We start from the raw sequence: 26,479 nt of genomic DNA on the forward strand, positions 1-26,479 counted from the left end.
AGAAACCTCACTTCTTCTCCACCATGCCCCACCCCCTAGCAACTACTGAACTACTTTCCATCTTGATGGATTTGCCTATTCTGAACATTTCACATGAATGGAATCATACAACATGTAGCTGTTTGCATTTGGCTTCTTTCTCAGAGTTCAGTATTCTCAAGGTTCATCCATATTGTAGCATGTATCAGCATTTCATTTCTTTCTATAATATTAAGTGGATTTTGTTTATCCATTGATTAGTTGATAGACATTTGTATTGTCTCCACTTTTGACTCTATGATAATGCTTCTCTGTTTTTTGTTTTAAAAAAATAATTTCTACTTATTTATGTTTGCTATTTTATGAGTCATAGTTATTATATTTTCTGTTTTAAATGGATTCTTTTAAAAATTATATTTTTATTGATTTCAGAGAGGAAGGGAGAGAGAGAAACATCAATGATGAGAATCATCGATCGGCTGCCTCCTGTATGCCCCCTACCGGGGATTGAACCTGCAACCTAGGCATGTGCCCCTGACTGGAATCGAAACCGAGACTGTCTGCAGGCTGACACTTTATTCACTGAGCCAAACCAGCTAGGGCTCCTTTAATTTTTTAATTGTTATTTTCTTCAGTTATTTGAACATATTTATAAATAGCTACTTTGAATTTTTTGCCTTCTAAATCTAACATCTTTGCCCTCTCAGAGTTAGCTTATATTGACTGTTTCCTCTCCCCTCCCCTACTGTATGGAACACACACTTTCCTGTTTCTTTGTATGTCTTACTATTTTTTGTTCAAAGCTGGAAATTTTGGTTAATATATATTACAGCAATTCTGAATTCTGATTTTTTCTTCCCTGAGCATTGTTGCCATTGTTTTATTAGTATGTTTATTAACATAGCTGTACTAAATCTGTGCAATTTGTTTAATGCATAGTATGTGACTGCTGATACTTAAGGTTAGTTTTTAATCTTTCTTGTATTTTTAAATCTGGTTTAGTAGGAATTAGCTCTATATCATCTTAGTTTATTGGACAGCCAGTGTTTGGTCTTAGCTTATACTTAAACACTTTGTTTCTTATATGCTTCTCTTTATGCTGATAATTCTTTGTGTGTTTTCAAAGTTCAAGCAGTTTTTGAGTTTGCCCTGGGTCTTACTTTCCTTTGGGATGTCTTTCCTCTATGTATATGCACCATCTCATGTTTTGCCAGGGATTTGTAGATAGTTTGATTCACCTCTGGTCTCTCCTGTAGGGATGGTTAGAATGCTTATTAAGAATCCCTATGGTTGTGTTATTTTCTGGATCTTCCTGGTAAATGTCTGGCTAATGTTCTGGTCCTTTGCTTGCTGCAGCCTATGCTTGCTGAGCCACTCACTGTTCCTTGCCATGTGTTTGGCACTAAGATTGCTACTATTACTGATAATGCTATTTGGGGTAGATTTTTTTTTTTCTGTGCTTCAATCAAAATCGTGGCAACCTCATCTACAAGTGAATCTGCTGGTTTTCAAGGCTTGTCTTGCTTTTATATAATTACCTTGACCACCCATCTGGGATGGAAGATAGGAGCAACCCCAGGCAAGAATGCCACAGACTCCCAGAGTTCTTACCTGGGGTTTTGTGTTTTTTCATGAGTAATACGTCTTCACTTGCTTTATGTTTTTGGTTGAGTTCCAGAATCTCAAATTGCTATTTAGACAGTTTTCTCTAGTTATATTATTGTCTTTTGCAGTGAGCATTTGCTCATCTACTTATTTTACCATATCTAAACTCCTTCCCCTTCAGACTGACTTTCATTAACAAAAACTTTGAGAAACTATATAATAAGAGTTTCTTTTTACTGCATAATCAGGAACACTAAAAGGTTAATGTTTGAACTAGAGATTTAAAGTAGAATTGTGGCATATTGTTCTACTACTTCCCTTTAGTGCCTATAGAACACATTTATTTATCTATCTATCTATCTATCTATCTATCTATCTATCTATCTATCTATCTATCTATTTCTTCACCTGAGGATATGTTTATTGATCTTGGAGAGGAATGAGAGGAAGGAGGGAAGAAGGGAGGGAAGATAGGAAGGAAGGAGGGAGGAAGGGGAAGAGAGAGGGAAGAAGAGAGGGAAAAGAAAGAAACATTGATGTGAGAGGGAAACGTTGATCGGTTGCCTACTGTACTCATCCTGACCAAAGGTGGTCCTGACCAGGTATCAAACCTGCAGCCTAGGTATGTGCCCTGACTGGGAATTGAACTCGCAGCCTTTTAATGTACAGGACGACATTCCAATCCACTGACCCATCCGAACATGGCTGGCAGGAAGACTTTTGATTAGATAAAGATAGTTGTTGAAATCTTTGTGCTGACAGAGATAGAAAATAGGGGTTTTATATTTCTCTTGGGTTTTGCTATCCGGGAAATAGTGTTTGGGGGCATAGAACTGTTGGTGGAAGGTAGAGAAAAAATGTTAAGGAGCAGAAGAGCTATTATTTTAATTAGTTATACTTTTTCAAAGATTATAAGCCCATATATTCCTGATTGGAGCAGTGTATAAAGCCATGACACAGAATCACACCACTATCACTTGCCTGATACTAGCATTCTCTAATTACATGTAAGTAAGAGAAAGTAGTCTTTTAGGCTTAAATTTGCAAACTTAAATATAGAACTAAAATGATTGTCACATTGAGAAATCAATTTTATATTAAAATTGTATTTTTTAATAAAAATATTTTAAACTTATTTAGTTTTACTTTATTGTATTTAAGTGGTTTTCAAATTTAAGTAACTTCTGGGATTTCCTGAAGTGCTGTGTGATATATTGCAGTTTTTAATTTGACAAAATTACATAACTCTCTAATGGAGTTCATCATTTATCACTAATTGGAATGACTAAGGATTCTGAACAATATTCTTTAACTGGTGCGTGTTTTCTTTTTCTGTATTTTTAAATGAGTACATTTGAGAGATTTTTAAAAATTTGCTTTTATAAAAAGCCATGTAGTATTATAAACATGATAGTATTCCTATTGAATTTTTAAATAATTGACTATATTATAGAATAGTTTACAGAAAAATTGTGCAGAAAGTAGTAGAGTTTTTTCATATATTCCCCTCCTTCCTCACAGAGTTTATTAACATATTGTATTGGTGTGGTACATTTGTAAACATTGATGGACCAATATTGATATTCTGTTGATTTTGTAAAAAGCAGTTGTAATCTTATTTAATAGATAATTAGTTTTTGTAATCCTTATACAATACCCTGTTGAGAAGTCTATAGTTCATTTATGACTGATTTTTAAAAATACTGTTATTGTGAATGACACACAATTCCTCTGATCTTTTTAGGATGGAATAATTAATGATGGTTCTGAATTGATTGGTCCTGTTGAAGCTTATTCGGATTCACTCACTGATAGTTTTCTTGAGTATAGTACAGAAGGTAAGAGATTTTATTTTTTTTTCATTTCAGTGGTTTTTAGTATAGAAGATTAAATCATATTTACATTGCCAAAAAAAATGGATATAGGAATTTGGGAATACATAATTAATTCTAAGATTCTTTTTACTTTTTTTTACATTTGTATCATTGATATTGGGTGCATGATACTGGGATGATGATATCTTGCATTTAATTGACAGCTTTTTTCTTTCTTAGTAATATATAAACTAATGATTCCTCCTACAATCAATGCCATCTTAAATTTGATGAAATGTGGTATGAGTGTTCAGAATTTGTATTTTCTATAGTAAGAATGCCTTGGTTAAATTTATTCAGCAGCATATGATCTTTCGACAATTAACTTTTTAAGACTGGCTTTAAAAGTTTAGTCATGTACCCAGAAAAATAATTTAAGCAGTTTTAGTGTTTTTGATATGTTTTATAATAATATGAGTAAACAAAATCAATTTTTGTACTTGTAATAATTTTAATTAAAGAATGAATAATCTCTTATTTTTCTATTAAGCCATCCTTGATTTTTTTATGAAGATTTTAAACAGTTTTTGGATTTTTGGATTTCCTTAACTAGTTTTTTTTTTTTTTTTTTTTTTTTTTCAGGGAAGACTTTGGAATTAAAAAAAGAGATTTAGGAAATAGGGATGGGAAGAGCATTTAAAAATACGTAATTAGATTTGATTTTACTGTATTGAGAAGTGATTAACTTTTATTGTTTTTCATGGTGGCTCCTGTTGACTTAAAAGCAAAGTAGCCATCAAGTCTTTCTCAATATCTTTGACTCTATCCTGAATCAGCCAAAGTCATAGAAAAATATTGTTGACAGTAATATTATTTTACAGTCTGTCATGTTTTTTTGGGAAAAATATATCTGTTCTCCATGACCTATTTTTATCTGAGATCCTGGTTAGGCCTCAGAAAATGTAGTGTCTGCTTGAGTTCTGAATGTGATTCTCTTTCTAGAACTGGATTCCTTGGGAGGTGACTTATGGGATAACCTGATCTGGCTATTGCCTCAGAGTTACTCTCCTCCTGAGAAAGAGGAAGAGTGTGTTTTCTGTCTGTAAAATGCTGATTTGATGATGTCCAATAGAGAACAAGTAGGACAAATATTTGTGTTCAATGAGGAGAATAACTCTTGGAAATTGCAGAAAAGTTTCTTTTCTCCTTTAAAAAAAGAAAAAAATATATATATATACACACACACACACACACACACTTTTTACAGAGAGGAAGGGAGAGGGATAGAGAGCTAGAAATGTTAATGAGAGAGAAACATCAACCAGCTGCCTCCTGCACACCCCCCACTGGAGATGTGCCCGCAACCAAGGTACATGCCCCTGATTGGAACTGAATCTGGGACCCTTGAGTATGCAGGCCGACTCTCTATCCACTGAGCCAAACCGGATAGGTCTGGTTATATTTTTTTGACAGCCATAATAAGACCTTGTTGCTAGGTGGGAGTCCGCCACGGTGAGAAGGGTGTTTCAGGAGCCCATTTTAGTGTAAAATAATTAGGGATGGGAGCAGTACAGAGGTCTTTTGTCCCTTGCCATGGTCTCGGAGGGAAAGGGAAGTGCATTATTAGGAATGACTTTTCTGGGTAGAAAGGTGGCTGTATCCATGTTAAAAGAGACATCTAAAGCTAAGGTGAGTTAGTAATTTATTGTCAAGTCTGGTAGATTTTTGAGAATTACAATAAAATAACAGGCATAAATCAAAGCTTCCTCAGACAAACTGGGAAGTATGGGCTACCCTACTTAAAGCAGTTAAGAGTTTGCCTGTGAAATTTCAAACAGATGTCTTTCTTTGGCAGGCTTTATCTTTTAGGAATATGCTTTAAGAGAAAAATTAGGGGCAACATTTTAAAAACTCAAGAAAAGATTTATGATACCTGAGAGAAATAATGACATTTTTATTCTTTCAGGGCATAGTTTAGTTTTCCAACTGTATTACCATTCTGAAATACACTGATCCATTAAGAATGAAAAACACAGAACTGGAAATGCTGTTGATATTTACGTTATTTTACTTTCCCTTTAAACACCTCTATGTCTGATTGATTAATCCTGCTGAAAGACACTTGGTTGATAAATATAGATTGGAGTGTCAGACAACTTGCAAATTTATTACTATTTGAGAGGGGAAATGACTTAAAAATGTTTTTAATTGATTTTTTTTTAGAGAAACAGGAAGAGGAGAGAGAGGGATAGAGAAAGAAAAGCATCAATTTGTTGTTTCACTTCTTTATGCATTCATTGGTTGATTCTTGTATGTGCCCTGTCTGGGATTGCACTCACAGCCTTGGTATATTGGGACAACGTTCTAACCAACTGAGCTACCTGGCCAGGGATAGAGGAGAAATGACTTTTAATGTGTGTGTGTGTGTGTGTGTGTGTGTGTGTGTGTGTGTGTGTGAGAATTTTATTTTCCGCCCCGCCCCACCTCCCCTGTTGCTATATATGTTATTTCAGAGAAGAAGGGAGAGGGTGAGAGAGAGAGAAACATCAGTGATGAGAAAGAATCATTGATCATTTGCCTCCTTCACACCCTTTCCTGGGGATTGAACCCACAATCAAGGCATGTGCCCTTGAGTGAAATTGAACCCGGGACCCTTTAGTTCTCAGGCTGACTCTTTCCACTGAACCAAACCAAACTAAGGCATGGGAAATGATTTTTAAATATCATGAAATTATCTGGCATACTGGGCAAGTGTAAGATTTACTTTTATACCAAAAGGTCTGCACACCCTAGAGACAAGCAAGGGAGAGGGCCTCCAGTACAAGGGCAGGGAAGCGGGCATCCCGCCAAGCCCTGCAGGTCTGCAGGGAAATGGAGGGTTGTATAGGGATTGTGGTTGGCAAGTGCTTTTAGAGCCAAAATGTGAGGAGGTGATTCAGTCAATAACAACTCCTCTGAGTGCAGTATTTTAAATGGTGTTTTGAAGGTGATTCATTTTTCATACTTCTGATTTAGTTTGCTGGTGGAATGAGGCAGAAGGGCACATCTTAATGTATAATCTGCTGTTTCAAGGTCCTCCAGGTGGAGTTAGAATGACATGGCAAGTATATCACCTCTCAGAGAACAGATGTGGAGGCTAAGTGATCATTATTTTTATTAGTACCATAAAAATGCAATCAACAAGTTTTAAGTTACCTTGAAAGAAAGTTTTCTGAGGAAAACAAAAAGCTGAATTACTAGTAGTGGCTTAAAAAATTATTATTTTGTAGTACAGTGGGATAGAGGAAACCCCTTTAAGGTTTTGTGAAACCAATAATTTGTTAATTAACTGGTAAGTACATTTTATCTAATATGAAATTGAAAATTATAAAGTTCTTCAGTAGGTTTTTAGATAAAAAGTTAATATCATTTTATGTTTTTAAGATGAAATGCTGGTTACTCTTGATCTCCCTTTGTTCAGGGAAATTAAACTATATATTTTCTCAAAGATGAAAGGCTTAATTGATTAACATCTTATTTCCTTTTTAAACTTCCATCATTTGCTGTATTAAACTTAGCTATGAAGTTCCTGACATTTGTGGAAACCTGACCAAAACGATGCATGGGAATTGAGCTTCTTGACATGTTTCTCTCATCTGTTGGCCTGTTTGAAGGATGTAGTTTGCTTTACTGCCATGCTGGCCTTGATATTGGAGCCTTTGATGTTGGCATAGTCTCATCTGGTAACCTGTGTCATTTCCTCTTCCTAATACATTACTTTACTTCCTTTGCTGTTTTGGGAGGGACATTTTCCAGGTGTATGTAGCAAATAAGAGAAAATAATTAGGTGATCATAACCACAAATACAAATTGAGAGATCAACATCTTATGTGTAGCAGATCTTAAACGTGAATATTTTTAAATGTCTCCTGGAATAGTTAAATCTGTAATTTTTTTTTTTTTTTTTTTTTTTTTTTGCTTAAAAATTTTGGGTTAGAAGCTTCTAAGTGCTTATTCTAAAAATTGTAGACTCTAGAATGATTTATTAGGCTGTCTTGAATTAGCTATTTTAGAGTAAATGAGATGTACATTTCAAAGATAACGGCATCTTTTGCTGGTCTATGTAAGAGAACTTGTAAAAGAACTCTTAGTCCAAGATTTGTGTGTTTACTTGATGGTAGGGTAATAATGTTTTTGCACTATGTAGATAAACATGAAAATTATAATTAATATGTGTTGTATAGAATAATGTAGATTATATTTGTCATTAAATGTAATAAACATTGTATTATGTTAGGGAGATAATTGGAAAGGCATGTAGTTATGTAAGCTTGAAAAAAATTCTGTTTTAAAATACCTTTTTTTTTTTTTTTTCTATTTATTTGTGTTATTTTCGTTTAGTTGATTTAAAGTTGATGCTTTGAGGGAGAATCATTTTTAAAAGTAATATTGTTCAGTTTATTGGATACTTAATAACCTAAATATATTCTTAAGACAAACTTAAAGTCTATACACTGCAAGTAGTGTAAATTGACAAAATATAGAAAGTCTAATTAAAAGTAATTTAAATTTGCGTAAAATTTATAGCAAATGCCCACTAGGTGGCACCATGAGAACTCCAAATCTTTTTACTAGACAGTCTGGGTCCTCTTATTATACAATATTAGAGTATGCTTATTCAGTTTGAAGTTCCTTTTTCTCTTACGGGCTTACCTTCTTAACTTTTATTAACTGTTCTTTATTAGCTGAAATTTCTTTATTTAAATTTAAAGTAAATAGGAAGAAAAGAACAGGCCATTATTCTCAAGATAACCACAAAGGAGAATGTGTCATTGTGTGTATGTGTATATGTAAAACAAATAATACAAATTATAAATATTGACTCTTAAAACCTTGGGGCTATCAAGGATAATGCTAAATTTAGAACTTTAGGGGTTGGGTGGAGAAAATAAAGTTATGATATGTTGTGGGAATGGGTTTTAAAGTTGAAGGAACATTAAGGAACATACAGATGAATCTCTTAGTTTACAATTAAAATTGGAATTTCAGAGAAGGTGCCTCTGGCAGTCAGGGCCTTCCAAATATTTAACAGCAATCACAAAATGATTGAGATGAAGAGATTTAATTTTATGGACATTTAATTTTAATAGCAATATTTTATGAAATGAAGAGATTTAATTTTATGGAGAGGAAGGCTGTGGGAATGCTTATTTGGTATAGAAAGCTCAGTCTGAGCTGCTTGTGTGCTGGTAACAAACAGGTGTGATTTGCAGAGAAGATTCTGGAGAGGAGCAGCATGAAAAGTTCATTAGGTAAAAAGGGAAACCAACTCACAGACTTTTGTTGTTTGTGATAAGATAACAGTCTTAGGGTTATAACTGTGATGAATGTGTTGTTTTCTGAGTTCATTGTGTTTTCCACCAAATATACAGAAGCTATTCTGATGCTCTCTTCAAAAATTTCAAGGGTGAAGCATAGACATGTTCCAAGGATGTTATAAATGTGAATCATCAAAAGAATGGTTAGTTTAGTAACAATAGCTACAGTATTACTAAATGAGAGTTGGTAATCAAGTACAGTAATCTTAACTGGCATCAGAATCTTAATTAGTTTTAGATTTAGGTTTTCACTTAAGTCATATTTATAAGGTCTTATTTCTTAATGGAGACAGATATATATTTCTTCTGTCTCAGGGTGACCTTTGTTCTGCTGGCTAGATCACTTGCTTTGTGTGTATAAAGCATGAGTCATTGCTACAAAGAAAAGCAGAAATTGCCTTTCCTTGACTCTTGCAATATGTGAACCTCAGGGCTCAGTGAAAGCTATCAGCTAACAATAATGAGGCCATGTATTTTTATATATAGTCCACCATGAGGGACCACCTGTTGTTCTAAAGAAAACTGATATCTTTTTGCAGATGGTCTTCAAATACAGATTTCTGCGAGTTTATAGTATAAAGATTTATTCTGTGGCAACTCAACCTTTTCCCCTGGTGCTTGTCGTTCAGAGATGGTATCCTAGACTATACTGCCTATCTGAGCAGTTCAAAGCACAGAAAGTGAGGGTAGGTAGGTAGACTAGGATCTTAAATAAAACCCTTATGTCTGTAGCTGCTTTTTAACCAATCACCTGGGGCCCTCTAATGGCCCTGAGACTTGAATGTCTGTGAAATGAATCTGGAGATAGAATGCTTTCATAGAACCTTTGACTCCCATCCCACCCCCCTGCTCTCATCCCTTCCAGAAAAGGCTTAGGTTTTTGACTTGATGGCACTGGGTGAAGGTTGCACCTTTTACTCTTATGATGGCCCAGAGGGCCCCTTTAAACATGGACTGACTTCAGGTTGGTTTAACTTTTGACAAATAGTCTCTGTATTGTCAATTGTTGCTCTGTCTCATCCACAGTTTTCTTCCTGCTCACCTTAACTGAAAGCTTCTTGTTTCTGTTTCCTATATCTTACTCGCTAACTTTCCTTCTGGATTATAGAGAGCTACTCTCCATTTCCTGTGATATTTAGATTTATATAAAGTAGGTTGAATGATAGGACTGATTTCCAGGACTTGAGCAGGCACTGTATGAAGTGGATATCTTAAGGATATCGGAGGAATACACTAGGTACTGAATATGCGCACACATTTATTGCTGTGGTGGTGAAAGGGGGTGTTGTTGAGCTGTTTGGGAAATACTTCATTGAGAAGAAGGCAATTTAGAAATTGCTTAAATATAGAAAAGTATCAGAATATTAGAAAAGATGATTCAGTGCAGTGCATGGTGGAGGACATATGATAGGCTTCAGCTTTTTAGGTGTGGTAGGGTGCATCCTAAGAGAGAATTAAAAGAAGAGGATAGTCTGGGGTTAGTTTGTTTTTAACAGATCTGTCTTTATATCATTTCTACCTTCTCTCTCTTAAGTTAGGAATTTCTGAGTACTGGCTGCTGGATATTTCATACAGGCCAGTACTTCATAAATGATGGCTGTATAACATAGATTTATACTCAGTTCGAAATTTTAGCCCTTACTGCATCTCCTTTGATATTCTCCATGTACAGAGCCTGGAGGGCTTCTCATACACATAAAAGATATATGATTAGCATTGCCTGTAATCCCACCATACTGAAAAAAATTACTTTTAGTGTTTATTGTACCTTTCTAGCTTTCCCCCCACCCCCGTTTGTTCTTAAAAATGTATTTTTGTTGATTTTTAGAGTGAGAGGAAGGGAGAGAGATAGATATAATCATCCCGGAGAGAGAGAAACTTTATCGATCAGCTGCCCCTGGCCCGCCCCCTACCAAGAATCCAGTCTGCAACCCAGCATGTGCCCTGACTGGGAATTGAACCAGTGGTCAACCACTGAGCCACACCAGCCACGTTGTATTTGTGTTTTTAAATTATAATTATAATATCACACACACACACACACACACACACACACACACCACACATCCCATTTTCAGTTTGTCATTTTTGCATAATAGAGCATGAATACTTTAGCATTAAACATTCTTCTATACATACTAAAAAAAAACACATATTTTATTGATTTTTTACAGAGAGGAAGGGAGAGGGATAGAAAGTTAGAAACATCGATGAGAGAGAAACATCTATCAGTTGCTCCCTGCATACCCTTTACTGGGAATGTGCCCACAACCAAGGTACATGCCCCTGATCGGAATTGAACCTGGAACCCCCTCAGTCCACATGCCGATGCTCTATCCACTGAGCCAATCCACTTAGGGCTATATATACTTTTTAATAGCTGTATAATACTTTATTATAGAGACAAGCCATACTCTTCTATTATTAGAAATTTGTTATTGCAAAATTTTCACTAATTTTTGTGGTAAATACTCTTATATAGAGATCTTATTTTTCATATCTCTGATTGTTTTGGTAAAAACTGCTGAATTGCTTGGTCAAAGTTCTAAGCATTTTTTTGCATCTGATATGCCTTGCCAAACTGTCCTCCAAAAAGGTTAAACTAGAAGAAGTCTTTTTATTTCCCTTTGCTTCTCCCAGTTAGGCTAAAAAAATTCCTCTTCCTAATCTGCTTGTTTTTTACTTGCTTGCTTACTTTGAAAGATTCATTTAGAATTAGGTAGAAATTGAAACAATATGTATAGAATACTTATTTCTTACTTTATTTTGCTATCTTTCTTCCTCGGTACTTTGATGGTCTTACTTTTCTGATTTAATTTTATTTAACCATGGTTTCCTTTGCTAATAAAATAAGGTTGGAAAGGTAAGAGGAAATATGACTATGATACTAGATTTTTGTGGTCAAAAGAAACTGAGTATACATAACTTTACCCTCTTGCCCTTTGGTGTCATTGTTCTTGTAGAAAGGAAAATCAGGCAAAGCATGAGACAGTACAATGTGATCGATGATGTGAAGGTTATAGTGACAACGCATGGGAGAGCTGACAAAAGATCTCTGACAGCATTTCCTTTCTTTTGTGATTAGCTGCATAAACCAGAAAAAGTTTTAGACTTTGTATTTGTTCATTAATTTCATTGGACTACAATGACACCATTGAAGGAAATAAATTTTCATTGAAATGCATAAAATATTAAAAAATTATTTTAAAAATCTCATAAAGTTTATATTTCTTAGAACAGTAGATAATTTTATAGATTGCTGGAAAAGATTTTGATTTTGAAGTACTGTGTACAGTTGAAATGTCATAGAAATGAAGAGATTTCTATTAGGTCTAATGAATCTCATTGCAGATTATGCATATAATGAAATCTATTGTTTTTAAGGAACAAAATTAATTCTGTCTATCTTTCTGTATCTATCTAATCTATTTTATTGAGGCATAATTGATATAACAATTAATTTTAGTTGTACAACATAATGATTAAATATTTGTATTCCTAGTTGACCCTTGAACAACATGGGTTTGCATTGCATAGGTCCACTTCTATGCAGATTTTTAAAAAGTAAATATACAGTTTTTCTTCATCTCCCATATGTGTTTTTTTAAAACATACTTTTATTAACTTTAGAGAGGAAGGGTCAGGGAGAGAGAGATAGAAACATCAATGATGAGAGAAAATCACCGATTGGCTGCCTCCTGCACACTCCCTATTGTGGATCAAGTCCAGTGGATCAAGTCCACAACCCAGGCATGTGCCCTTGACTGGAATTGAACCCGGGACCTTTCAGTCTGCAAGCTGACACTCTGTCACTCAGCCAAATCGGCTAGGGCCATCTCCCATACCAACTGCATATTGAAAACAGTAAAACAGTATTTTTGATTGGAGGATGCAAAGAGCTGACTCTATGCATTATTCTGAGCCGTTCTATATGAGACTTGAGCATCCGTGGATTTTGGTATTTGCAGGGGATCCTGGAACCAATCCCTCATGGATACTGAGGGACTGTAGTTAAGGTTTTTGTGGAGTCAATAGTTATATGTGCATTTTCAACTGTATGGGGATGTGGTTGGGGGTACCAACAATGTTCAAGGGTCAACTGTATATTTGATGAAATGGAAGTATACACAAAGCACTTCTGCATACTGAACTACCATAGTTGTCTTAAGGAAACGTTCTTATACAGTCGCATGAGCCATAAACTAGTTGCTTTTCTTTTCTTGGAACACCATATTTACTTGAAAGGTTGATTAACAGACAAACTGTCATTATTAAACTTGGGAAAGTGGCACATATTTTTTTTGAAAGTAAACAAAGTGAGCTAATACCTGAAGGAGAAAACAGCTGACAGCATGTGTTGCCCCTGATAAAATTCAGGTTTGCAGCCAACAATTAGAATTTTGGAAAACTTGTATCTTCCACTTTGAGCTTAACAGTTTTCCAATATTTAAAGAATTTTCTGGTGAAATTGGTGGTGATAATAACAAATTCGGTTTTGGTGGTGATATTATAATATGAAATTTGTCACTGCTTTATCTAAGTAGCTATGGAAACCAGTATTTTCAAAATGACCAATGTGTAATGTTACAAACTTATGATGGATAAAAAGATCCACTCAGTATGTAAGATGGATTTGTGTGTAACAAAAACAAATTTAATGCATAACCCATGGACATAGACAATAGGTAGTGAACATCGATCTGATGGGGCAAGGGTGGGCTAGAAGGGGTCAGTGGGGGGAAAAAGAGGGACATATGTAATACTTTCAACAATAAAAATTAACAAAATACACAAACACAAACAGAAATTGATTTTAATTGATAGAAATTTATTTTATGTTCTACATGGCAACTAAGCTTTAAGAAACAACCATTTGTCAAGTTTTATAGTATTATAAGACAGTCTCCACAATTATTTAAAAAGGCTACTAAAATATTTGCCCCATTTTCAATTATATATCTATGTGACATTTTATTCAAATCTTTCAACCCGAACAACATCTGACAACAGATTGAATGTAGAGAACAAATATGAGGATCTAGCCATATTTTGTTAACAAGATTTGCAGAAATTAAAACAGTGCCACTTCTCTGACTAAATATTATTTCTTTTGGAAAATAAAAATTTAAAAATTAAAATTATGTTAACTTGTAATGGGTTTTAATGTTTAATTGAAAAGATTATGTCTGTTTTTTAAAAAATATTAAGATTGGTAAATATTTACAAATAAAGTCCATATAGAATCTCTTTGAAGTTATCAATCATTTTTGAGAATGTAAAGGGAGGTTTTAAGACAAAAATTTTAATAATTTTTTTATTTTATTTTTTTATTTTTATATTTTATTGATTTTTTATAGAGAGGAAGAGAGAGGGATAGAGAGATAGAAACATCGATGAGAGAGAATCATCGACCAGCTGCCTCTTGCACACCCGCTACTGGGGATGTGCCCGCAACCAAGGTACATGCCCTTGACCGGAATCGAACCCGGGACCTTTCAGTCCGCAGGCCAACGCTCTATCCACTGAGCCAAACCGGTTTCGGCTTAAGACAAAAATTTTAGTAGCTGTTATTGTAGATCATGTTCATTTACCATGATGTCAGTTATATGAAGTGGGAGAAGTAATTTTCATTACTAAAAATTTTTGCAGCACCTATTTTTCATTTTCTATTAGAAAACTAAGATACAAATATAGACTAAAACTCCAAAAGCTGTGGAAGAGTCTGAAACAAAGATTTCTAAAAATTTAGTTCTTTCTTTTATTTAAAAAAAAATTTAGTATATATTTAAAAATATATTTTTATTGATTTCAGAGAGGAAGGAAGAGTGAGAGAGAGAAAAATCAATGATGAGAGAGAATCATTGATTGGCTGCTTCCTGTACACCTCCAGTTATTGTATAACTCTAGCAATTATATAATAATTATTTAACTATTTAGACAATATATTCCCAGAAATGTGTTTTTAGGTATGGATGGTGACCTAAAAACACACTTATGTGAATATGTTGTCTAAATAGTTAAATAATTATTATATAATTGCTAGAGTTGTATAATTTAATGATAGTCTATTATGCTTCTTATGTATTAACTCTTATCTCATGTAATGCCCTGCATAATAAGTAAAACTGTTAAGTAATTTGCTGTTAGTCACACAATAAGTTTTAAGAGCTGGGTTTCTAAACTTCTTTTGTACTTACTCTAAAGCTCTTACTCTTTTCCCTTCATCATAATATTATTGTTCATATCTGCTGTGTGTGCAAGCATGAGCTTGCTAAAAATGGTTTGTCAGATCCTGGGGTAAAGGCTCTTTTTGACAAGGCTAGATAAAAACATCTTGTTTTAGTTTGATAATTAAGGCAAGGATATGTTCTTCCAGAGTTGTTGATGATAGTGCAAAAATGAATGAACTGCCCTGGCAGGGTGGCTCAGTTGGTTGGGGCATAGTCCTCTACACCAAAAGATTGCAGGTTCTATTCCCAGTCAGGGCACATACCTGGGTTGTGGGTTCAATCCCCGGTCCAGGTGCAGAGGGGAGGCAACCTATTGATGTTTCTGTCACATCTTTCTTTCTTTCTCTAAAAATCAATAAACATATCCTTGGGTGAGGATTAAAAAAAAAAAATACAAGTATTGGAAAAAAATGAACAAACTATGCTAAAACAAATTGCTAGACACTGATTTCGTCAGTAGATTACAGCCTTCCTAATTGACTTTGATAGATGAAAAAATTATTAGCATCATTTGTATTGTTTTGGTTGATTCTCAATTTAATATGTTTACTATTATGATTGTATTTTCAGGCTTCTCCAGTGACAGTGACCTGATATCTCTTACTGTTGATGTGGATTCCCTTGCTGAGTTAGATGATGGAATGGCTTCCAATCAAAATTCTCCCACTAGAACTTTTGGTCTCAATCTTTCTTCGGATCCTTCAGCACTAGGGGCTGCTGCTTATGACAGTGAGCAGAACAAGACAGAAGAACGGGAAAATCGTAGCCTCTTTCCTGGCAGTTTAAAATCCAAGCTTGGCAAGAGAAATTATTTGGAGAAAGCAGGAGAATTCATAAAGCTGGCTTTAAAGAAGGAAGAAGAAGATGACTATGAAGCTGCTTCTGATTTTTATAGGAAGGGAGTTGATTTACTTCTAGAAGGTGTACAAGGTACAGTTTTGTGTATATTAATGTTTCTTTTGTTGATATCTGGAAAAAACATGTATATATATAACTATTTGTCTTATATATAATTCTCTAAAAAAAAAGACTGAAAATGAGAAATACTGAAAATTAAATGGCCTAAATATAGATATGTCCTTCTGGTTACATGACAGTATCAGATACACTTAACTCTCTACTTTGATAAACTAAGCAACAAAACAGGATTAAAAAAACAAGTCTCTAAATCTCTAAAATGAATAATGTGTGTTTTCTCTGACATGGCCAATGGTCATTAGCCTTCACCTCTCTCAGGAGTGTTCACAGAGACTCTTTAGCGCACCTACTCTCAATGGCTTGAAGAGAGGAGATGAAAAGGGCTTTTAAACCAAGAGTGTAAAAGGTCCTTGGATTTGCCTACTATTTTGTTCCTCGTTAGTTGCAGTAAATTCTCAGCTAATGCATGAGAATGATATAGGGCATGAAGAGTTGAATGTTGCTGAATGTCTATAAGTAGAAAGTAGAATTTGCTTTTTTTTTTTTTTTAAAGCATCAGTTTTTGTTGATTATTTGCCTTTTCCTTATAAAACCAGAATGAAGCATGCTGCAGTTAGTTACATGACTTCCTGGACACAATAATCTAAGGTTGATGAGACCTTCCAGTGGTTTTATTTCTAGAAAATTATCATTTTCATATTTTTTGTGTGTGTGATCTTTGGCTTGTTAGTACCATTCAGATTACTACCATCTCCTGTATTGTTAACACTTTCCCTGCCCTCTCTATGCCTGTGTCCTGTAGTCCAGAGCATTTTGTACTCTTCCTACAGTATAACCTTCATTCTTTTAATGTGGTGTAAAGATGAATGCTTGGCTGCATGGAGTGGAAGAGGAAGTGTGTGTAGTGGCATCCTAACTGCTTTTTAATTGATTTTGACTAAGTTTCTTGTTTTTAATCCTTCACTCTCGTGTCCACAGCTACCTAGAGCCACCAGCTCCTGAACTTTGGGAGAAATTTAGTGCCATGTCAGTCGGGCAGCTTTCTGGAGTTTCCCCAAGTCCGTAACCACTCATCCATCTCCTTGCTGGCTTTTAAAATTGTGCTGCTATCTTTTCTCTCAGTCTCTGTCCTTGTGGAGTTTTGCCTTAAAAATAATTATTTTACAGTCATATTAATGGAGTTTCAGGAAGGAACATTTCTCTTGGTTTGACTGATAACATATATCATTTTAATACAAACTTGGTTTTCTAATAGTTTCATAATCTATTGGAGTGTTTTGGTTTTTTTTTTCTAATAGAGAATTCCGGACTTAAAGATCTACTCATTTTTCTTTGTCTTAACTGTTATTTTGGGTTGGGGGTTTAATATAGAGATGTGTTGCAAACAATCAGCTCTGATATTTTTCCCTTTTCTTTTTAGATAATTTTGTGCTAAAACATCATTACTGTTTAATTGACATAGATATACGACATCATTGTGATTCTTTTGTCAAAGTTATTTGCATTTAACTCTAGAACACTTCATAATGTTACCACTTGATGGCACCAGAAAAATAAAAATCTTTGCTTCAAAATAAGAATTATAAATGCATATCAGGAGATAAAAAATATATCACTTAATTAGTTACTTTGTAATTATGGTGGTGAATTATTTTTCCACTAGAACTAGATTTCTATCTTAAGGAATGTGATTATTTAAACATTTTTTCTATTTAACGTATGCCCTTCTGAAACCACAATAGCCATTACTGTTCTGGATTGTTTTTTTGTTGTTAATGTGCCATCAAATCCATAAAGTTATAATAAATTAATTGCATATAGACTTTTAGTTTATTCATAATGTTATCAATTTTTGTTCATACAGACTGTGGAACTATAATCACAGAATTCTAATTTTTAACCAATGTGTAAAATAACCTATGTTTTAGTCCTCATGGTTATACATTTAATTTTGTGTCAAAAGTAATTTCAGAGCAGTGCTTCTGGTTCATTGATTATATTTATTTAAAAAATATTTTTTAATCCTCATCTGAGGATAAGTGTTTATTGATTTTAGAGAGAGAGGAAGGAAGAAAGAGAAATATTAAATTAGTGAGAGAAACATTGATTGATTGCCTCACATACGTGCTGTGACTGGGGATCAAATCCTCAACCTGGTATGTGTTCTGATCAAGAATCTAACTAGCAACCTTTTGGTATATGGGATGATGCTTCAACCAGCTGAGCCACTAGGCCAGGGGATTATATTTAAAAGTATCAGTCTCCTCTTAACAGACACATGGACATTATTTAAAAAAACTTTCCCCTCAGTTTAATTGACATGATTGACATGTAATATCTAATTAAAGATATACAGTATAAGATTTGATATAAGTATATATTGTGCAAACTTTGCCAACTATGTTAACACTCATGACCTCACATAGTTATACATTTTTTCTTGTGGTGAGAACTTTTAAGATCTACTTTCTAAGCAACTTTGCTATACAATACAGTATTATTAACTATAGTCACCATGTTGTACATTACATCTCATAAATCAGAGTTTGTAACTTTTATCCATTTCACATACCCTCCATCCCCTGCCTCTGACAACCACCTATATGTTCTCTGTTTCTATGAGTTTAGTTCTTTTTAGATTCCACATATAAGTGAGGTCAGATAGCATTTATCTTTCTCTATCTGACTTACTTCATATTTCACTTAGCATAATGCCCCTAAGTTCTACTTATGCTGTTGCAAATGGCAGAATTTCCTTCATATTTATGGTCGAATAATATTCCATTGTGTGTGTGTATGTATACATACGTTTTCTTCATGCATTCATTTGTTGGTGGATATGTAGGTTGTTTCCTTGGCTGTTGTAAAAATTGCTTCAGTAAACATGGGAGTGAAAATACCTCTTCAAGATAATGATTTTATTTCTTTGGTTATATACTTAGAAGTGCAGTTGCTGGATTGTACTATGTGGTAGTTTTATTTTAGTTTTCTGAGGGCTGCCATACTGTTTTTCATAGTGGCTGCACCAATTAACAATCCCACCAACAGTGTACAAGAGTCCCCTTTTCTCCACATGCTCCAAATACTTGCTACCTATTGTCTTTTTTATGATAGCCATTCTAACAGGGGTGATGAAGTATCTCATTGTGGTTTTGATTTGGATTTCCCTGATGATTAATGATATTAAGTACTTTTTCATCTTTGACTTCTTTGGGAAAATGTCTTTTCTGTTACTCTGCCCATTTTCTAAATCGGATTGTTTGTTATTGTGCAATTAAGTTGTGTTTGTTCTTTATATATTTTGGACATTAACCTCTTACCAGATATTTGACTTGCAAATGTTGTCTCCCATTTGGTAGGTTGTCTTTTGGTTTGATGGTGTTCTTTACTGTGTAGAGCTTTTTAGTTTGATATAGTCTTACTTACTTTTGCTTTTGTTGCTTTGGCTTTAGGTATCAAATTAAAAACATCATGCCAAGGCTGAGGCCAAGGAGCTTACTCCCCTGTGTTTTCTTCTCAGGTCTTATGTCCAAATCTTTAACCCATTTTGAGTTGATTTTTGTGTATGGTGTAAGGTATGGATCTAGTGTCATCCTTTTGCATGTGGGTGTTCATTTTCCCCAGCCCTATTTAATAAAGAGGCTATCCTTTCTCTAGTGTATATTCTTGGCTTCTTGTTATAAATTAATTAACCATAGGTGCATGGGTTTATTTCTGAGCTTTCTGTTTTGTTCCATTGACCTTTGTGTCTGGTTTTATGTCACTATTATACTTTTCATTGCTATAGCTTTGTAACAGAGTTTGAAATCAGGCAATATGATACCTCCAGCTTTGTTGTTCTTTCTCAAGATTGTTTTGGGATCTCTTGTTGTTCCATACACATTTTAGGATTTTTTTCTTCTATTTTTATGAAAAAATGCCATTGGAATTTTGATAGGTATATTGCTATGGGTAGTATGCACATATTAAACAATATTAATGATTCTAATTGATGAGCATGGAATATCTTTCCATTTATTTTTGTCTCAGTGTGTTCTGTTCATGATTTGTAGTTTTCAGTGTACTGATCTTTAACCTCTTTGGTTAAATTTATTCCTAGATATTTTATTCTTCTGGGTGTAATTGTAAATGGGATTATTTTTGAACTTTCTCTTTCTGATAGTTTTTTTTTGTTAGTGTATAGAAACAAAATTGATTTTTGTATATTGATTTTGTATCCCAAAACTATACTGAATTTATTTATTAGTTCTTACAGTTTTTTTGGTAGAGTCTAGCATTTTCAATATGTAATATGTCATCTGCAAATAGAGACAGTTTTATTTCTTCCTTTCTGACTTGGATGCCTTTTTTTTCCTTTCTTTTCTTGCCTAATTGCTCTGGCTAGGACTTCCCAGTGCTATGTTGAATAAAATGGCAAAAGTGGGCATACCGTACTTGTCTTGTTCTTGATTTTAGAGAAAAAACTTTCAACTTATCACCACTGAGTGTGATGTTGAGTATAATGGATGCCATAAGCTATATACTCAATGGATATGCAGGATGACACTCCACCCACTGAGCCAAACCAGTCCAGAGCCTCATGAGCCATAACGCTTGCTATAAGTTTGTTATCTGTGACCTTGGTTTAGATCGCCATGCTTTATAATAATGGGTATCTGATAATCCAGAGAAAGAAATCTTCAGGAGCTAAATAGGAGTACTTTTTATACAGTGTTCTTATGAGGTGGCAAATGTTGTTACTCTAAATATAAATTACTCATCCTAACTAAACTATTCATCCTAAAGGAGTTTATCTGGATTGTTGTAGATCTGGTAAAGAGGGCAAGATTATACTTAACGAATTGGGGGAAATGGAGCTGACTTGACATTTATGAGCAGAAGAGATGTTTCCTTGGGGAAAGTTTGCTTTAATGTGGTAGAACTGTTATCGAAACATCACAGTAACCAGAAATACCTATGAGCCATTAAAAAAAAAATATCTTATTGATTTTTTACAGAGAAGAAGGGAATGGGATAGAGAGTTAGAAACATCGATGAGAGAGAAACATCAACCAGCTGCCTCTTGCACACCCCCTACTGGGGATGTGCCTGCAACCAAGGTATATGCACTTGACCAGAATCGAACCTGGGTCCTTTCAGTATGCAGGATGACACTCCACCCACTGAGCCAAACCAGTCCAGAGCCTCATGAGCCATAACGCTTGCTATAAGTTTGTTATCTGTGACCTTGGTTTAGATCGCCATGCTTTATAATAATGGGTATCTGATAATCCAGAGAAAGAAATCTTCAGGAGCTAAATAGGAGTACTTTTTATACAGTGTTCTTATGAGGTGGCAAATGTTGTTACTCTAAATATAAATTACTCATCCTAACTAAACTATTCATCCTAAAGGAGTTTATCTGGATTGTTGTAGATCTGGTAAAGAGGGCAAGATTATACTTAACTCATATTTGCTTATCTGAGACTAGATGTAAAATACAATAGCAACAGTCTGTTTGGCCATACAAACAGTACAAATAGTGTTAACTTTGAATTCTCCTTTTGAATCTGACACTTTTCTTATTCAGACAGTCTAGAAATGGCTCTTAAAATTAAGGTGTTAAGTCCCCAGGTCTTTATGAATTTAAGAGAGAAAATCCAGAAGTCCAGATTAAAGAAATCAACTTGAATCTTTGAAGAGCATGTTTCAGTACATGTCTTTTAATTTCTACCTTGTTTGTATATTTCAGTAAGTGGCTGATGTGATTGTTCTATTTTCTCACTGTGGAGTTACTGGAATAATTGTGATAATGTAGAGTGGCAAAAGGATGCCATAAGCTATTAATGAAATGTTTCACAATAATTTATCATTTATTACATGCCTGTTCCTGTACAAGGGTGTTTTCCTAATGTTATTTTTAATTCTCAGAACAAGCCTGTAAGTTGAACTCTGGCTGATCATACTGGACTTTGTCTTAGGACACCAAAATTTAGAGGGTTCAAGCATTTAATATAACAATTTTGAAAGCTTGGCACCTAGTTAGCAAGAATAATTATTTAAACAGGAAGCTACCAGATGGTGAGCATTGTTAGTAACATCCATCTGTGGGCTACATTGTGAACCGCAGAGTTGATTTGAGATCTGGTTTTGTTTGTTCTAGGTGTGAAAGTTGCTGGTTTACTCTGTTTATAAGGTAGCTACTGTAATCCTCTTTGTAAAGGTGGAGAAAACCAAGACTTAAGCAAAGTAAGCAATTTGCTCAATGACACAAGCCAGTAAGAGTTTCAGCTAGGATTTAAGTTTAAGTCTTTCTGAGTTCAAATCTTGTCTTCTTTTCATTATGCCATGCTGCTTCTCACACATTTATCCCCTAATTAGATTAGTGTTCATTTTAAAATGGAGAAGCAACAAGTCTTCTAGTATCTAATATTTTAAACTTTATTTTGAATAATCATTCTTTTTCTTTCTACCCCCTTGTTTGTTTGCTCATTCAACCATCTATCCATCCAGTTGACCATTCAGCAAGTTTTTATTGTTTAGATATACAATGTGCTGTGAAAAGAAATATAAAATATTTCTTTTGTAAAAATATAAAATAAAATTGAGTGATGACCCTTTAAAATGAGATCCCTTCTTTCCCCTACCCTTTAAAAAAAAAAAAATATATATATTTATTGATTTCAGAGAGGAAGGAAGAGGGAGAGAGAAACATCAATGATGAGAGAGAATCATTGATTGGCTGTCACCTGCGCACACCCTACTGGGGATCGGGCCGCAACCTAGGCATGTGCCCTTGAGCGGAATTGAACCCAGGACCCTCCAGTCCTCAGGCTGATGCTCTATCCACTGAGCCACACCAGCTAGGGCTTCCCTACCCTTTCTACCTTTTGCATACAGTATGTCTCTCAAAATGAAAAAATTCCTAGGTGTTATGTAATTTTTTGTGTGTGACAGTTTTGTTGATGTTTTTGGCCAGTAAACTGTTTCTGATATTATGTCTCAGCTAAGAGATACAAACAGTCTTCTGCAATTTTCATCTCGGTAAATGCTGTAATAAGCAATACCAAGCTATGTTTTTATAGTTTACGCCATCCCTAGTTAAAATATGTGTGCTAGACACTCAGGGATGTCTAGACATATTTCAAAAACTGTGACCTAATATGCTCAGGCACTACATCATTCTGGGTCTCTTACTGGGTCTTTACTATTCTTCCTCTTCCCACTAAGACTAGCTGAGAATTGTAGGGTTGATTCTAGAACATGTCCAGGCACTATGAATATGGTTAGTTCCTGTACACTCATAGTCACATATACCAAAGTACTTTTAAAAGCAGTTTTGGGCCCTAGCTGGTCTGGCTCAGTGGATAGAGCATCGGCCTGTGGACTGAAGGATCCCGGGTTCAATTCTGGCCAAGGGCGCATGCCGGGTTGCAGGCTCAATCCCCAGTAGGGGGTATGCAGGAGGAAGCCGATCAATGATTCTCTCTCATCATTGATGTTTCTACCCCCACCCCCTTACTCTCTGAAGTCAATAGAAATATATTTAAAAAAGCAAAAAAGCAGTTTTGGCTTATTCCTTTGAATGAATTAGTCAAATAGTAAGAAACCCGAAGGATCAACTTGTTTTACTCTGAAATAAATGTTTTAGGTTAAAATGCTTATTATTATAATCTTTAGAAAAAATACTTTGGAAATAAGAAACTCAAGTCCAGCTTTTAGACATGTCCATTTGAGGACAATTATTAATATGCAATTTTACTATCCTATATAATAAAGAGCTAATGCGTTAATTAGACCAAACAGACGATTGTCCAGACGACCTTCCGGACAAAGCCGGGGCTACGAGGGCCGACCAAGGCAGCTGTGGCTGTGAGGGCCAAGCCCCTTGCACGAATTTTGTGCATCGGGCCTCTAGTATCAGAATAATAGTCATAATTATAATGATATTATATGTAGTTAGAACTCAAGCAGGATACATTGAATTATGAAACTATTTTGGACAGGATGTGGTTCTTCATTCATTGGTCTCATGTCAAAGGTATCTGTGTTTGGTGGGTTTAGATGGAATGGATATTACACATGAACAATAGTAATAAACCTTCAGACCTTCTAAACTCCTGATATCCAGGAGGTTTAGCCTACTGCAGGTGATCGGCTTATGTGCTGTATTTCTTGCAGGGTTACAACTGAAGGAAGAAAGTCTGGCTGAATCACTTGCTGGCATATGTTTCTTGAATTGTTGACTATTTTGGTGTCAACTTTTAGGTTGAGAATTTCATGTTAAATGCCAAAAAATGTTTACTACAAAATATATCTTGGAAGAGACAGCCACTTTTTTGCTTTTGCAAAAAGCTAGGTAAAGCATTGCTGTGTGGGGTAAAGTAGCTGTGGAGTTTTTTTATTCAGATTGTATGAACAGTAAACAGAGCATCTAAAATAACCACTTGCACATTGCAACAAACACATCATCATTTGCTTAAAAAGAGTTATAATTACAGTTGACGAAGCATGGACACCATAAAAAATGCATTAGTTTGGCCTGACACATTAATTACCTGTTTTTGCAGATGTTTTTATGTATTGTTGTGTGAACAGTTTACAAAATAATTACAGGAAAGTCATATGGAAAATAAACTAAGTGGGTGGTTTCTCATCTAAATATTTTCATTCATGTGAATCTGTGTGAGGCACAGCTGCTCTATCGCAAAGGCAGAGAGATGGATGAGGATTCTCGAAGAGTGTTTTATTAGATGGGCTCTGTCATCAGTATCACCACATTTTTCTATGTTTACCAACACAGTTTCGAAACATTAAAATGAGAGGGTAGGTTTAATCTCTATGATTACTGAAAAAAACCTTGATTCTGATCAGAAGAAATGTTATCTCTGAGCATTTTAGAATAAACCAAAGGTAGCTAAAACTCCCTACACAGAAGGCTACTACTGCTCTTTTAGTGCTAGCAAGTTATTAGACACTTTGTGAAAGTTAATCATTATTATTATTATTTTAAAAATTAATTTGAGAGAGAGACACACACACAGAGAAACATCAGTGAGAGAGATATATATGGATCATTTGCTTCTGGTAGGCACACGAGGGGATCGAACCAGAAGCCTAGGTATGTGCCCTGAGATTCATCCAGCGACCTTTCCATGCATGGGATGACACTCCAGCCAACTGAGCGACACCCGCCAGGGCTTGAATTACTTGAGTCACATGGTTCTCTATAATGTACCTTAAATTAAATCTTAAAAATTAAACATGGAGTCTCGTATATAAAATACACAGAAGTTCAGCGTATCCATTCTCTTGTAGGAAGTTTTGATGACATCTGCTTTTCCTCAGAAACTTACTGTGTTGCCATTAGTGGTCTCAAAATATGTTTTATTTGAAAAATAATCAGATCATTGTATAGGTATATTGTATTTTTGCAAATGATTAAGAAACACATTTCCCAAGATTGTAATTATCAAATAATAAAAAGAGTTCATAGACTTCACTCTATTTTACACAATACTTTTTAATTACTTAAAATATCTGTGCTTATTTTCCTCATTTATACTGTTCTGGCATTTAAAAAAAAAAAAGAAACCAAAATGTAGATTCTCTTTTTTGTTTAACCATGCCACTTGTATGTTCTGTTCCACTCTATTTCTTTTTTATGCAGTTGACCTATTACACAAGTGATAAAGACAATAATTACATTTTCTGACATGAATTTTTTGTAACTATTACATAACTTAGAGAAATAGGTAATTGGAGCATTTCTAGATATGAAGGTATTATTATCTGAGCATGTAATATTGGTGCAAAATCATTTAGTTTTCCATAACATTTTTTTGAGGCTCTTCTATATGTAATGTTCTATGACAGCATTGAAATTAATAAACATTGAGATGACTATATGTCTGGAACTTATGCTCAGTACCTGCGGCATCTCTCTGAAAAGGGGTAGGAATAAGTGGTATGAAAACTTGGCTTTGCTAGCTTCCATAAACAAAGCCAACTGCTGGGGAGGATTTCCTTTGTTATCCAGAAACGGACTCCTCTGGGAGTATTGCTTGACACATTCTTTGAATTGTTTAAATGTAGACACAAAGGAAGATGAGTCTTCCAATTCTGGTATTCACTAAGTCAATTTAATGTTTAAGGTAGGGCTGCATTAAAAGAATATATGAAACTTTTAGTATTGAGAAGAATTAACTGCTTATAAGCAGTAATTCGGTCCATCACTATATCCTCAAAAATGAAAAATATATGATTTGGTACGCAACATCAAGAAAAACAGTTGCTGGACTTTAGAGTCTTCCAGAGATTTACTGCATCTCTTAAGACTGCTCTCTTGTCCAGCTGATGTGACTCAGTGGTTGAATGTGTCCCATGCACCAAGAGGTTACCATTTGTATTTCTGGTCAGGGCACATGCTGGGATTGTGGGCTTGATCTCCAGTAGGAGGGGGTGTATAGGAGGCAGTTGATTGATGTTTCTCATCGATGTTTCTCTCTCCCTTCCTCTCTCTCTAAAAAGTAATTTAAAAATTTTATTTTTAAAAAAGATGTCTCTCTTATAGCTAGTGAAAGAATGAGCACAACTT

General features: G+C 34.7%; 1 protein-coding gene across 10 annotated transcripts in view; it reads left to right on the top strand.

The window, feature by feature from the left end:
* RPS6KC1 (ribosomal protein S6 kinase C1) overlaps positions 1–26,479 on the top strand; it is a 123,838-nt gene that overhangs the window by 22,283 nt on the left and 75,076 nt on the right. For 8 of the 10 annotated variants that reach the window (XM_036441909.1, XM_036441907.2, XM_036441912.2 and 5 more), the window contains 2 exons: positions 3,329–3,422; positions 15,556–15,915. In XM_036441909.1, the coding sequence (XP_036297802.1) occupies positions 3,329–3,422; positions 15,556–15,915 (454 nt within the window). The remainder of the gene's footprint in view (positions 1–3,328; positions 3,423–15,555; positions 15,916–26,479) is intronic. The other 2 variants (XM_036441914.2, XM_045583126.1) reach the window with 1 other exon arrangement.

Source organism: Pipistrellus kuhlii, unplaced genomic scaffold (genome assembly GCF_014108245.1).
Source record: "Pipistrellus kuhlii isolate mPipKuh1 unplaced genomic scaffold, mPipKuh1.p scaffold_m20_p_18, whole genome shotgun sequence".
NCBI lineage: Eukaryota > Metazoa > Chordata > Mammalia > Chiroptera > Vespertilionidae > Pipistrellus > Pipistrellus kuhlii.